Source organism: Moschus berezovskii, chromosome 10, assembly GCF_049115385.1.
Source record: "Moschus berezovskii isolate FMDL1 chromosome 10, NW_MosBer_1.0, whole genome shotgun sequence".
Lineage (NCBI taxonomy): Eukaryota > Metazoa > Chordata > Mammalia > Artiodactyla > Moschidae > Moschus > Moschus berezovskii.
The window spans coordinates 88,152,089-88,167,435 of NC_142469.1; the positions used below are offsets into that span (position 1 = coordinate 88,152,089).

General features: G+C 44.9%; 1 protein-coding gene across 3 annotated transcripts in view; it reads right to left on the minus strand.

Annotated features, from left to right (window-relative positions):
- FUCA2 (alpha-L-fucosidase 2) overlaps positions 1 to 7,736 on the minus strand; it is a 37,760-nt gene extending 30,024 nt beyond the window's left edge. The window contains exon 1 of one of the 3 annotated variants that reach the window (XM_088840795.1): positions 7,408 to 7,736. In XM_088840795.1, the coding sequence (XP_088696921.1) occupies positions 7,408 to 7,625 (218 nt within the window). In that variant the 5' untranslated portion in view covers positions 7,626 to 7,736. The remainder of the gene's footprint in view (positions 1 to 7,407) is intronic. The other 2 variants (XM_088840796.1, XM_055433181.2) reach the window with 2 other exon arrangements.
- Positions 7,737 to 15,347: the final 7,611 nt, after the last annotated feature.

Genomic DNA, 15,347 nt, shown 5'->3' on the forward strand with positions numbered 1-15,347 from the left:
ACACATTCAAGTAAACATAGATGAAAATTTCTGTCTGAGGTTGGTTAAATCCAGAGATGCAAATCCCTTGAATATAGAGGGCCAATTATGTATTTATTGAAAAAAATATACATAAAAGGAGACCAAATTTGTGCTAATCAAGGGTCAACTATAACTCCCTTTACTAAAATTCTCCCTTATTCAGATGTTACTAAGATTCCCTTCGTAACGTCCCTATTTAGTCTGACTTCACTTAAGGAAAGCTTACATGAACTTCCATAGTCTTCCATCTATCCCTCTGTAAACTCTACTCAGCTTATCAACCAGAACATTCTAAACAAACAAGTCACCCATTTGCTCTTAATTCTTCACGTTTAGATTGCAACATGGAATACACATAATTAGTCCTTTGTAACATAAATGATGAAGTCTTCAAAAGAAGACAAAGTGCATAAAATATAACACAAATGTATTATATTCAGTAGCATGAAAGTGAAAGAGGAGAGTGAAAAGGTTGGCTTGAAGCTCAACATTCAGAAAACAAAGATCATGGCATCTGGTCCCATCACTTCATGGCAAATAGATGGGGAAACAGTGGAAACAGTGTCATACTTTATTTTTTTGGGCTCCAAAATCACCGCAGATGCTGATTGCAGCCATGAAATTAAAAGACACTTACTCCTTGGAAGCAAAGCTATGACCAACCTAGATAGTATATTACAAAGCAGAAACATTACTTTGCCAACAAAGGTCTGTCTAGTCAAGGCTATGGTTTTTCCAGTGGTCATGTATGGATGTGAGAGTTGGACTGTAAAGAAAGCTAATCGCCGAAGAATTGATGCTTTTGAACTGTGGTGCTGGAGAAGACTCTTGAGAGTCCCTTGGACTGCGAGGAGAGCCAAACAGTCCATTCTAAGGAGATCAATCCTAGGTGTTCATTGGAAGGACTGATGCTAAAGCTGAAACTCCAATACTTTGGCCACCTCACGTGACGAGTTGACTCACTGGAAAAGACTCTGATGCTGGGAAGGATCGGGGGTGGGAGGAGAAGGGGACGACCGAGAATGAGATGGCTGGATGGCATCACCGACTCTGTGGACATGAGTTTGAGTGAACTCCGGGAGTTGGTGATGGACAGGGAGGCCTGGCGTGCTGTGATTCATGGGGTCGCAAAGAGTCGGACATGACTGAGCGACTGAACTGAACTGAGCAGGGAACAAGTGGGGGAGGAAATGACAGTAAAATTAAGAAGATGCTATTATTTTAATATACTGACTCAGTCTTCAAGGATTACTGGTTATATGCATTTATTCTGAGCAGTGGGGCCTCAACTGCCTAAGCAGAGCTTCAGAAGGAAAACACCACTGAAAACATAATAAAGAAAACTATTTACTTATTTATTTTGCTGCCCTGGATGTCAGTCACAGCATGCAGGATCTTTAGTTGTGGCATGAGAACTCTTAGTTGCAGCTATGGGATCTAGTTCTCTGACCAGAGATGGAACCCAGGCCCCCTGCACCGGGAGTGCAGAGTCTTCACCATTGGACCACCAGGGAAATCCTCAAAGCATAATTTTTAGATAAACATTTTATTTAAACATGGCAGTGAGCCCATGGTCATGAAATAGATGCAAGTCCCACCTCTGATCCATCTTTTATTCTTCCTTTCACTACTCCTTTCATAAGAGTGTTTTTACTGGATGAAAAAATTCATAATCAGCACTAGATCTCCAAAGATGACAAGGAGGTTCTTTCTGCTGAAAAGGCTTTGCTGAAGGACACACTGTGTCACAGGCACTATTCTTTACCTGCCCAAGAGTGAGATATATACTTTCCCAGCTTCCATCACAGCTACCACATGGACACCTGACCCATGCTGGCCAATGGAACTGGAGGGGAAGCCAACTTGGGAGATTCTTGGAATGGTCTCCTCTCTAGTAGAGAGATACAATATGCCTTTGGACTAGGCTGTGTGACGTGATGCCTGGCCACCATCATGTCACCATGACAGGACAAGTCAACAGGCTGAGGATGACAAAGAGCCCAGGACTTTGATTTCATCACTGAGCCAAGTACTTCTAAATTTCTTATTATGTATAGTAATAAGCTCCTTGGAGAAGGCAATGGCACCCTACTCCAGTACTCTTGCCTGGAAAATCCCATGGATGGAGGAGCCTGGTGGGCTACAGTCCATGGGGTCGCTAAGAGTTGGACACGACTGAGCGACTTCACTTTCACTTTTCACTTTCATGCACTGGAGAAGGAAATGGCAACCTACTCCAGTGTTCTTGCCTGGAGAATCCCAGGGATGGGGGAGCCTGGCGGGCTACCGTCTATGGGGTTGCACAGAGTCGGACACGACTGAAGCGACTTAGCAGCAGCAGCAATAAGTTCCTATTATTATACCTTTTATTTGAGATTTCTGTACCTTGAAGTGAAAGTATCCTAATTGATCCATGATGCATTTTTATCTTTTAAATGGAACTGCAAAAGAAACTGGGAGAGTCAGAAAGTTAAAAGATAAGAGATTTCTATTTTTTTCCTAGCACATCTAATTTGAACCTGCATTCTCTGTTATAGTCTAGAGTCACTTCTCAAATTTCATAGTAATAGAGATGCGAAGAAGCACTTACAGTAAACAGCCCACCATTTATATTTGTTTTTGAGCTGCCATTAAGGATAGTCAAATATACTCATCTCTGCTGTTGACTGCCCCAGGTCAAATCGAGTGAGATCAGAGATTTAGAGGAGATAAAAAGGGAAACTACAGATAATTAAGAATCTTCTACAGGGTTATTGCACTTCCAGACCATCAAAAATATACTCTGCTTTGTATGAGAATCAAATTTATTGTTCCACGTCAAAACAAACAACTTTGTGTTCATTTGTAGAAAATAGGAAGTTAACCATTACAAAGAATACAATGACTCAAAACTAGTTGTTTTGTGCAGAGCATTAGTTTCAACTAACAAACATCAAATCCTCTCCTACCATCAATGTATATTTACCTAATCTTCCCAGTTGAACAAAAGTGTTAGTGGTTAACAGAACCTGCCTGCCAATGCAGGAGGCATAAGAGACGTGGATTCAATCCCTGGGTTGGAAAGATCCCCTAGAGGAGGGCATGGCAACTCACTCCAGTATTCTTGCCCGGAGAATGCCATGAAAACAGAGGAGGCTGGTGGGCTACAGTCCATGGGGTCACAAAGAGTTGGGCATGACTGAGCTACTGAGCACACACAATATAAGATGAAGAAATCTGCTAATTTATGTACCCTGCTGTCAGGATTCCTGTGTGCTGTTTCCTGTCTCTCATGAGCCCTCTGTTCCTTAGCAGTTCCTGGTAACAGGAACGAACGGAGCGACACACTGCTCCCAGGACTGAGGTCATGAGATGGAATGCATGCATAGGATTTCCTTCATTAGCGCTTTTCCATATGGTAAAAGTGATTATTTATGACCCTCTTTCTTTGATATGGATTGTCTTCTGGTTTTATGACCTCTATTACTCCTTGTTTCCTTGGTAAGTTGTAAAGTCTGGTCTTTTAATCTTTATCTGAAGACGCTACCTTGTAAAACACTATATATACTCACACAGAGTTCACTAAAGCACCCTTGTTCCACTAGAAACTTGGGTCCCTGTGTCCTTTTCTCTCTCTCTCTCTCTTTCTGGCTGATTCTCTGGAGCGTGGAAGGCTGCCGAGCTCATTTTCCTGCCTGGGCTTTCAAGACCTCTTCGAGAGGATGCCCTGTGCCTATGTGAGCGGTACAAGCCCTGTCCTAGGGCTTTATTGGTTCTCTGCGTAACCCAGGGAATATTAGCCTCTTTCCTTCTTTCACTTTCTTATCGTCAGCTCCAGACCACCAGATTCTGGTCCATTAAAGGACTGCAACACCTTGCTAATCGAAACATTTCAAAAGTAAATTCAAAATGCCTCACAGCACAAAACTTGCAAAGAAAGATTTATAATTTCCTGAAGCAAATATATTTGGTAATACAGGTTACGTAAAGAAAGAGTCCCATATTTTACAAGTTGATTTCAAAACAGTATATGAATAGTACTCCATAGCTTATGCAGTTCTTTTTCATCAATTGGCCTAACTGAATAAGAAAAGTTACTGGTTGCAGAAAGTCAGTGTCTTTATAGAAAGTGGTACAATATTTACAGTGTAATTCAATATATAATTTATACTCTGTATTGTATCAGCCAACTAAAAATTGTCACTTGCCATCTGGTTCTATAAGAATGAAGTTGTTAGCCACTGTAGTTGCTGACTTTCAACACACCCTGAAAGGACAGGGTGGAGATTAGGAAAAACTGCCAGAACAGCCTTTCAGATAGTCAGATATTTTCAGGAGAAGATTTTATGAGCCCAATTTCTTGCATGTTTCTCATAGCTAGAAAAGCACTAAAATCATTAAGGGAGACGTCCATTCCTGTTGACGAGCAGTAACTTTGAGACTAGCAGTAACCTTCTGTCAAAACGTGTGCTGATTGCATATATCCCCTTTCACCAAAAAAAGACATATATCCTGACCTCTGGCTTCCCTGGTAGCTCAGTGGTAAGGAAACTTCCTGCAATCCAGGAGATGTGGGTTTAATCCCTGGGTTGGGAAGATCCCCTAAAGAAGGAAATGGCAACCCATTCTAGTATTCTCGCCTGGGAAATCCCATGGACAGAGGATTTGGGGTCACAAATGTAGGCTACAGTCCAAGGGGTTGCAAAGAGTACAACACAACTTAGCAACTCAACAACAACATACTGACCTCCACCCTTACCTCTTCAGAGCAGTTCCACAGAGCTATCTAAGAGGCAGTCTCCTACGTTACAGTCCTTATTTTGCCCCAAATAAAACTTAATTCACAACTCTCACACTGGGTGTTTTTTTTTTATAGCTGTCATATGGAATATATATTGTATGAATTAAATTTGTTGTACATTATGTATATAGTATAATGTAGGTTTAAATATTCATTGTTTATTTTCTTATCTTACTTAGAATATATTATTTATGTGTATATATGTGTATTATGCATACATATATATGTAGTAACATTTCTATCTTGAAGAACTTAACATACCTAAGTATTTAATCAAGAAAGATGCGAGACACTTAAAGCTGTAAAGGTATGGCTCTCATGGTAAAATCTAAAGAGCAACTTTTTGTGCACCACTTTTCACATGTCGTTGCTGTTGTTTAGTTGCTAAGTCGTGTCCAAATCTTTCTAAGACCCCATGGACTGTAGCCCGCCAAGATCCTCTGTCCAAGGGATTTTCCAGGCAAGAATACTGGAGTGGGTTGCCATTTCCTTCTCCAAGGGATCTTTCTGACCCAAGGATCAGGCTAGTGTCCCCTGCATTGGCAGGGGGATTCTTTACCACTGAGCCACCAGCCAAGCCCACTTTTCACACTTTGTTCAGTCACTAAGTTGTGTCCAGCTCTTTCCAACGCCATGGACTGTGGCATGCCAGGCCCCCCTGACCTCCTCTGTCTCCGAGTTTGTTCAAATCCATGTCCATTGAGTCAGTGGTGGTATCTAACAACCTCATCCTTTGCCAACCCCTTTTCCTTTTGCCCTCACTCTTTCCCAGCCTCAGGGTCTTGTCCAATGAGTCAGCTCTTCACATCAGGTGGTCGAAGTATTGGAGCTTCAGCCACAGTCCTTCCAATGAATATTCGGGACTGATTTCCTTTAGGATTGACTGGTTTGATCTCTTGCATCCAAGGGACTCTCAAGAATCTTCTCCAACACCACAGTTCAAAAGCATCAATTCTTTGGCACTCAGCCTTCTTTATGATCCAATTCTCACATCCATACATGACTACTCGGAAAACCATAGTTTTGACTAGTTGGATCTTTGTTGGTAAACTGATATCTCTTGTTTTTTAATATGCTGTCTAGGTTTATCATAGCTTTCCTTCCAAGGAGCAAGCATCTTTTAATTTCAAGGCAGCAGTCACTGTCCATGATGATTTTGGAGCCCAAGAAAATAAAATCTGTCACTGTTTCCATTTCCCCACATCTATTTGCCATAAAGGGACCAGATGCTATGATCTCAGTTTTTTTAATGCTGAATTTCAACAGCTTTTTCACTCTCCTCTTTCACTGTCATCAAGAGGCACTTTAGTTCCTCTTCACTTTCAGCCATTAAAGTGGTATCATCTACGTATTTGAGGTTGATGTTTCTTCCAGCAGTCTTAATTCCAGCTTGTGATTCATCCAGTCCGGCATTTCTCATGATGTACTCTGCATATAAATTAAAAAGCAGGGTGGAAACATACAACCTTGTCATAATCCTTTCCCAATTTTAAACCAGTCCATTGTTCCATGTCTGGTTCCAACTGTTGCTTCTTAATCTGCATACAGATTTCTCAGGAAGCAGGTAAGGCGATCTGGTATTCCCATCTCTTTAAGAATTTTCCACAGTTTGCTGTGATGCACCCAGTCAAAAGCTTTAGCATAGTCAATGCAGCAGAAGTAGATATTTTTCTGGAATTTCCTTGCTTTTCTAAATCCAACCTGTACATCTGCAAGTTCTTGGTTCATGTACTACTGAAACCTAGCTTGAAGGATTTTGAGCATACTCTTGCTAGCATGTGAAGTGAGCACAATTGTGTGGTAGTTTGAACATTCTTTGGCATTGCCCCTCTTTGGGATTGGAATGAAAACTGACATTTTCCAGTCCTGTGGCCACTGCTGAATTTTTCAAATTTGTTGATTTATCGAGTGCAGCACTTTAACAGCACCATCGTTTAGGATTAGCCCAGCTGGAATTCCGCCACCTCCACAAGCTTTGTTCATAACTTTTCACATAGCGATCTGTTAATAACTGGAGTTTCTTAGGGTTAATATTCTAGGATCTATTTTTAAATTTTCCTTGGGCTACATGTGGTAACATTTTAAGGTTAAAGAGCCAGTGAATGCCCAAATGAACATAAGTCTCACATACCCATGAATTTATGTTTAAACTCTGCTTCGTGGCAGAACAACTGACAATTGGCAAGTAGCAGCAGAATAGCAATGGGGCAAGTCTGAAGTTCAAACGACAAGGACAGTTTAGGCCCAGAGTTTCCTCCTACGACCCCCACACAGCCCATTACTTTTCTGCTATTTTATTCTGTCGATGGCTACAGAGTGATGAGGACTGATAAGTACAAGTATCAAGAAGCTGAGAAGCCAGAGCCACATCAAGTGTCTGACTCTTGCAGTCACACGGAAGAAAAATTCAGCGTTCACCCAGCACCAACCACTTATCCCGTAAATCATAAATGTAACACCCGGAAATGCACAGCGCGGCTCAAACAGCAGGAGGTGAAACTGACTAAGAGAGAAAACAAACCCGCAAAGGCTAGAGGTCTGGGTCCTGGCTGCAGGCCAGTAGGGTGCAAAGCGGGATCCCCGGAGACCGAGGGAGGCGTGCTCACCAGAACCACTCGCTCCCGAAACTGGGCACGGAGAACACGCCCCAGTGGATAAAGATGCCGAACTTGGCCTTGTCGAACCAGGCAGGCAGCTGGCGGGCGTCCAGGGACTCCCAGGTCGGGTCGAAGGGCGCGGGGCCGCCCGCGGAACCCGGCGGCGGCAGCAGAAGCAGCAGGATCAGCAGCGGGAGCGCCGGCCCGGGCTGCTTCGGGCATCGCATCGCCTCGCAGCCCGCCGTCCTGGACGCTCTCCCGCGGCCTCCGAGTGCCCGTCCTTCCGCGTCCCCGGCTAAGAGCCGCCACGGTCACCTGACCAAGCTGCCTTAGGAAAAAGGCACCCTCCCCGCTGGGATGGGAGTGGCCGCGGTTCGGGCCCGGGCGCAGAATGACCCCAGGAGGCCTGCAGCGCTCTCTTGCGTAACTAAGGAGGCCAGTATTACCCCAAAGCCTGCCTGAGCCTGCTCCTCTCAGCCTCCTAGATTATCCTCTCGAGGGAGAAGAAACTAGTCTGGTTCAGGGACCCGTGGGAGCGCCTATCCCCTCAAGCTGCAGGACGCTTCCAGAAACCGCCCAGAGAAGGCACGCGACTGAGCAGCCTGGGTAGAATCCTGGACCTGGAGCCCGGTGAGGGCACCGCAGGCGGACCATCCAGAGGGTGGCACGGAAAAAACCAGATCATTCCCAGCCTCTGCTTTGTACACCCTGTTCCCACCCACCAAGGTCCAGGGTGTGTTTGGAACTGTGGTTGTCAACCTTGGAGTCTGTATCAGGTGAAATTCCACAAGTTTCCAATTCAGGTTGGAGCTCTAGAATTTGCATTTCTAACCAAGTTCTACATGACGCTGGTTTTGCTGGTCTGAACACCAAACTTGGAGAACCACTGCAATTGAAAACAGTGGCCTAAGACAGGTGAAACCAGTGAAATGAATGCTTAAGAAATCTGAAGTCAGAAACTTGGAATGATTAACCAAGGTTGAAACCGCAATTCAGATGGGCTTCAATCCCAGCCAAAGCTCTGTCTACTAAAAAAGATGCACAACTTGAGAGTTGTGAGTTAAGTTTTGTTGTTGTTCAGTAGATCAGTTCAGTTCAGTTGCTCAGCTGTGGCCGACTCTTCGTGACCCGCATGGACCGCAGCACGCCAGGCCTCCCTGTCCATCACTAACTCCAGGAGCTTACTCATACTCATCTTCATTGAGTTGGTGATGCCATCCAACCATCTCATCCTCTGTCATCCCCTTCTCCTCTTGCCTTCAATCTTTCCCAGCATCAGGGTCTTTTCAAATGAGTCAGCTTTTCGCATCAGGTGGCCAAAGTATTGGAGTTTCAGCTTCAACATCAGTCCTTCCAATGAACATTCAGGACTGATCTCCTTTAGGATGGACTGGTTGGATCTCTTTGCAGTCCAAGGGACTCTTGAGAGTTATTCTCCAACACCACTGTTCAAAAGCATCAATTCTTCGACACTCAGCCTTTTTTATTTTCCAACTCTCACATCTGTACTTGACTACTGGGAAAACCATAGCTTTGACTATACGGACCTTTGTTGGCAAAGTAATGTCTCTTCTTTTTAATACGCTGTCTAGGTTTGTCATTGCTTTTCTTCCAAAGAGCAAGCGTCTTTTAATTTCATGGCTGTAGTCACTGTCCACAGTGATTTTGGAGCCCAAGAAAATAAAGTCTGTCTCTGTTTCCATTGTTTCCCCATCTATTTGCATGAAGTGGTGGGACTGGTTGTCATGATCTTTGTTTTTTGAATGTTGAGGTTTAAGCCAGTTTTTTCACTCTCCTCTTTCACTTTCATCAGGAGGCTCTTTAGTTCCTCTTTGCTTTCTGCCATAAGGGTGGTGTCATCTACATGTCTGAGGTTATTGATATATCTCCCAGCAGTCTTGATTCCTGCTTTGGTTCATCCAGCCCGGCATTTCTCATGATGTATTCTGCATATGAGTTAAATAAGCAGGGTGACAATATACAGCCTTGAAATAAAAGTGAAAGTGAAAGTCGCTCAGGAGTGTCCGACTTTTTGCAAGCCCGTGGAATTCCATACAGTCCATGGAATTCTCCAAGTCAGAATATTGGAATGGGTAATCTTTCCCTTCTCCAGGGGATCTTCCCAACCCAGGGATTGAACCCAGGTCTCCTGCATTGCGGGCAGATTCTTTACCAACTGAGCTATCAGGGAACATACTCCTTTCCCAATTTTGAACTAGCCCATTGTTCCATGTCCGGTTCTAACTGTTGCTTCTTGACCTAAATACAGGTTTTGCAGGAGGCAGGTAAGGTGGTCTGGTATTCAGTTCAGTTCAGTCGCTCAGTCGTGTCCGACTCTGCGACCCCATGAATCACAGCACGCCAGGCCTCCCTGTCCTCTTTAAGAATTTTCCACAGTTTGTTGTGGTTCACACCCTCAAAGGATTTAGAATAGACAAAGGCTTTCCCTATGTTGTTAAATTTAAGTCTGAATTTTGCAATAAGGAGTTCATGATCTGAGCCAAAATCAGCTCCTGGTCTCATTTTTGCTGACTGTGTGGTGCTTCTCCATCTTTGGCTGCAAAGAATATAATCAATCTGATATCAATATCGAGCATCTGGTGATGTCCATGTTTAGAGTTAAGCTTTGTTTGGGGGAGAAATGAGGGCTGCATCCCTGAAGACACACCTCAAATAGCTCTGAAAGACTGCTCCAAAGAGGCAGTGAAAGTGAAGTCACTCAGTTGTGTCCTACTCTTTGTGACCACATGAACTGTAGCCTACCAGGCTACTGCATCCATGGGATTTTCTACGCAGGAGGACTGGAGTGAGTTACCATTTCCTTCTCCAGGGGATCCTCCCAACCCAGGGATCAAACCCAGGTCTCCCACATTGCAGGCAGATGTTTTACCGTCTAAGCCACCAGGGAAGGCCTGGTGGGAGTGGGTGAAGAGGCAGTGGGTCAATATATAAGATTTTGGTGAAGGGGGAGTTCAGTGTAATCAAGCACTTACTTTACAAAAGGTTTTCTGCTCCTCAGGAGGAGCTGATGTCACCATGAAAGGATTTAATGATTTTCTAGCTATGAAGAGATGCAAGGATTGGGATCATAAAATCAGTTCTTGAGAATATCTAACTATCTAGAGATGGTTGGATGGCATCACCAATTCAATGGATATGAAATTGGGCAAACTCCAGGAGATGGTGAAGGACAGGGAAGCCTCTTGTGCTGCAGTCCATGGGGTCTCTTAAGAGTCAGACATGATTTGGTGACTTCCCAACCCAGGGATTAAACCCTCATCTTTTACATCCTCTGCATTGGCAGATGGGTTCTTTACCACTAGCGCCACCTGTGAAGCCCAATTCAAGCACATTACATTTAATTTATCAATGCCAACACTGATCTGACAGGAGGCAGAGCTCAGGCAGGAACGCAAGTGATGAGGAGCGGCTGTAAATACAGATGAAGCTTCACTGTCTAGCCCACCACTCACCTCCTGCTATACAGCCTGGTTCCTGACAGGCCACAGATCAAAAACAGTCCATGGCCTGGGGACTGGGGAGCCCTGCCTTATGGGAATGCAGGGGGTCTGGAGCATATTACCTCCCTTGTGCAGACCAGGAAATTTCAGACTGAATTATTTAAAATTCTACTCCTGAGAGAGGCTGAAACTGCTATTAGCTGATATTAAGTCTTGGTTGGATTTAGCACAAGTGACTCCATTTGGGGCTGCTTGTTTCCTTTTAACAGTATTATGAAAGAACAAAGAAGAAAATTACACTAAGTAGGTGTTGCCTTCATTCTCCTTTCTCTTCAAAGATATGGGAGCAGCAGCAGCTGCCTGTCACCCCAGGTATAAAGGCATTTACCCTCTTGATGCAGTGTTGATGGCTTCCCAGCACCACGGTCTGACAGGTGGGCTCCCAGTCTTTTCAGAGTGTGGTTACCCTGGAAAAGACAATCTGAGAATCCACTGGACATCATTACCAAGTGCAGTAGCCCCAGCTAGTGAAAAGTGGGGTGATCATTTTTATTTTCTGGTCTTTGATCCTAGAATGATCTAGTACCTCAGTGGCCCCTTGAACCTCCAGGGCACATTTGAACAAAAAAAGAAATGGACCTTTAGTCACTGTGCTTTGACATCCCTTGAAACAGACACTTGCATAATAAATGTAAAAGGCATTTTTCACAGTGACAAGAAGATTGTGAACTCTTAGAGGGACAGTAGACATAACCATGGTGACAAGACACGTGGCCCAGTCTTAACAGTCATCCTTTGCCCATGTGAAACTCGCCTTTCAAAAGTTTCCGTCTTCCAGACAAATTTCCTTCCTCATGTAATACGTTATTTACATTTCCATGTATTTTGGCACATCGCTTGACAATGAAGAAGACAAGGAGACGCAGGTTTGATCCCGGGTCGGGAAGATCCCCTGGAGGAGGAAATGTCAAACCAGTCCACTATTCTTGCCTGGAGAATCCCATGAACAGAGGAACCTGGTGGGCTATGGTCCATAGGGTCACAAAGAGTCAGACATGATTGAAGCAACTTAGCACACAGCACGGATTTCAGTTAAAGACTGCAAATTGGACCTTCTGATCTGCATAAATGCCACTGGGTCATTTATCATTTCACTAGAAAGCAAAGAACTTCTTTTTTTTTTTTTAGTTAATCAGTACAAACTTATCATAAAAGTACAATTTCTGTGGGAAATACCGAGAATAGATGAAAGACTTTCCCTAGCGCCCTGAGGAAACATGAGTCCTAGGATGCCAGATGGGAACCGTTGATGAAGGATTTGGAATGAATAGGAAATAGATTTATCTGGACATGAAGAGATGCTACTCAAATATATACTTTTTAAATGACTGAGAGAATGAAACATTTTAGAACATGGTCACTGATGGTGAGAGAGCACGTCCCATTTTATAAGATGAAGCTTTACAAAGCTGCAGCCTTAGAACGTAAAGTTACTGCTAACTGAGCAACAGAACACCACCACCAGCAGTTTAAACTTTGTATTTAAAAGTTCTGATAGAGAATCCAGATATCTGAGAAACAACAGATGTCTTAAGTGTGCTTGGCTCATCTTGGAAAGCCTTGGGCCTCAATGGGCAACACAGTTAAGGGACCCCAGTCCCATCCCGTATGTCTGAGGCCACCTGGAGGCAGCAGGTGAAGAAAGTAGAAGGGTCAAGTATTTGTCCCTTGTAGCAACAGGTGGGGCCACCGGCGCCGGCAGCCACGTGTTGGGGAGCTGCTGGTACTCGGGGTGCTCACCATGGTCACTGCTCCTGATCTCCCAGGGGCAAAAGGCAGCTCAGCCAGCTGTGGCCAACATCTCTTGCTGCCAGAGGAAGCAGTCGTGCTGTTGATGGCCTCAGGGACTGCCGAGGCTGGAGCGGATATCTGAGTGAGGCTCTCGAGGATGCATTCTGGATCTCCATATGGGAGTTGGGTGGCTGCCAGGAGCCAATCTTGGCAGTTCCCAGAATTCCTCTGAAGTGGACAATGGAAGAAGTGAAACATTTGCCCCACGCTGACATCAGCATGGAGCCTCTCTCTTGGAAACACAGAAGTAAAGCGTTCAAAACAAACTGAAAACCCACGCCATTCTTTATATGGTAATCAAACTGGCCTCATGGTAGAGATAGCCTGTGACATGGGGAAATAAAATCTGGACTTTTCCTGGCTTGAGGGCAGGGAGTTGAAGAAGGAATGAAGGGAAGAGGCCAGGGGTCTCAGAGCGGGCAAAGGAGCAGCATAGCACAGGGTCTGAGAGCATGGCTTCCATAGTCAGCCACAGGACACTCATCCTGGCTCCCTCCTTGACTCCAGGGCTCTGTGGTCCTGAGGGAGTCATCCAATCTTTCTGTACCTCAGTTTCCACACCTGTTAGATGTGAATGATAATAGTACTTCTTCCTCGTAGGGTTGTTCTGAGAATTAAGCCATGCAAAGCACATATTAAGCCTCACCTAAGTGTAGACTAGTCGGAGAAGGCAATGGCAAGCCACTCCAGTACTCTTGCCTAGAAAATCCCATGGATGGAGGAGACTGGTAGGCTGCAGTCCGTGGGGTCACTAAGGGTCGGACACGACTGAGCGACTTCACTTTCACTTTTCACTTTCACACATTGGAGAAGGAAATGGCAGCCCACTCTGGTATTCTTGCCTGGAGAATCCCAGGGACGGGGGAGCCTGGTGGGCTTCCTTCTATAGGGTCACACAGAGTCGGACACGACTGAAGTGACTTAGCAGCAGCAGCAAGTGTAGACTAGTATATCATTATATGGGTCAGATAAATAAGGGGTGACTAAGAGAGACATTTCTGTCCTAATTCCCACTTAGGACTCGAGAGGAAGCCTCTAGCCTGACAGGCAAATTGAACTAGATGGAGCCTTGTTAGATGGAAGGAGGTGCTGTTTTTAGATTTCCTGGGGGACCCTGATACTCCAGTCCTGATGTAGACAGGACCCAGAAGTAGCAGAGAACCTAACAGGAAATCTGACTCCTGTAATCCCCTTGGGCCTCTGTGCCAAGGATTTGGGTTCACAGCTGTATCTTAGAGGACTCCAGCATATCGCTGAGAGCTGAGGTGGACCCAACAGAGACCAGATCATGAATTATGGCAGCTTCGGGCTTCATGTAGGAACATCAACAGGACCAATATTGGCACTCAGGGACCAGAAGGGGCAGCGGCTCCAAGTTCTTCCTAGTGCCTGGAGAACAATGCCTAAGCCTGCCAGCTTAGGGAGAAGCAAGGGATGGAGAAGCATCTGAGATACTGAGCTTAGGGTTGGGATTTGTTGCTGTTCAGTCACTAAGTCATGTCCACTGCAATCCAATGAGTCAGCTCTTTGCATCAGGTGGCTGTTGGAGTTTCAGCTTCAGCATCAGTCCTTCCAATGAATATTCAGGACTGATTTCCTTTAGGATGGACTGGTTGGGTCTCCTTGCAGTCCAAGGGACTCTCAAGAGTCTTCTCCAGCACCACGGTTTGAAAGTGTTGGGGTAACGTTCCTCAGTGGGACAGTGGGATGCACAGCTATTCACTGTGGACACAGCTGGAAGCCCCTGGGAACCTGAGTTCTGGACCTGGCTCCTGGGTAAACAGATAGGATGAGAGGCGGCTGGTTCTGAAAAGGCTGTCTTGCTCTGGTCTTCTCCGAAGTGGCGCTTAGTCCTGGCACCTGAACCTGGGTCTCCTGCATTACAGGCAGATTCTTTACCGTCTGAGCCACCAGGGAAGACCTTTTTACCCAAAAGGAAGCCTAAATATTTCCTAAGTAGGCTAATTTACAGGATTTGTCTCCCTGTAATTCAGAATGAACAAGTAATTTTGCTCACCAACCAACTAGTGTGTGTATTGGGGGTGTGGGGGTGGGGATAGGCTGGTCTGCAAGGCAAACAAGTTGACTATTAACAAAACAAGAAGCCACATTTCCTCTGGATGGCTTTGGGTGGCCCCTGTAATTTTATGACCCTGAAATGCAGTCAAGCATCAGAATATGCAATCCTCTTGTCTTCATTGAAAAATGAATGATCTGACTAGCATCTGTGCATGGAGGACCAGTTCAGGAAGAAGTCTCTACCATATATCAGGTCTCCTTTCCTGTGGTCTTCTGTGGGTCAGAGCAGAGGGTGGAGTTTCCACAGCCCTGGTGAGGTGGGAGGGAATGGACCACGTCTTCAGAGGAAGAGGAAGCAGGAAAAAAAAGGAAAGGAAATAACAGAAAACTCAAAAAGGAGTAGGCAAAAGGGAGAAAGGAGACATTAAAAAAGAAGAAGAACTTAGCATGGAGGTCTTTAAAAATAGTAAATTAAAAAGGTCGCGGAGGAAATGAAGAGTGCCTGAAATTAGAATCAAAAGGAACAACAATGTAAAGAAGAGCAGACAACGTGTAAGAACAAGTGGCAAGAAGGAGGGATTGGGAAGAGGGACCCAAAGGCAGTGCTCAAGAAGCGGA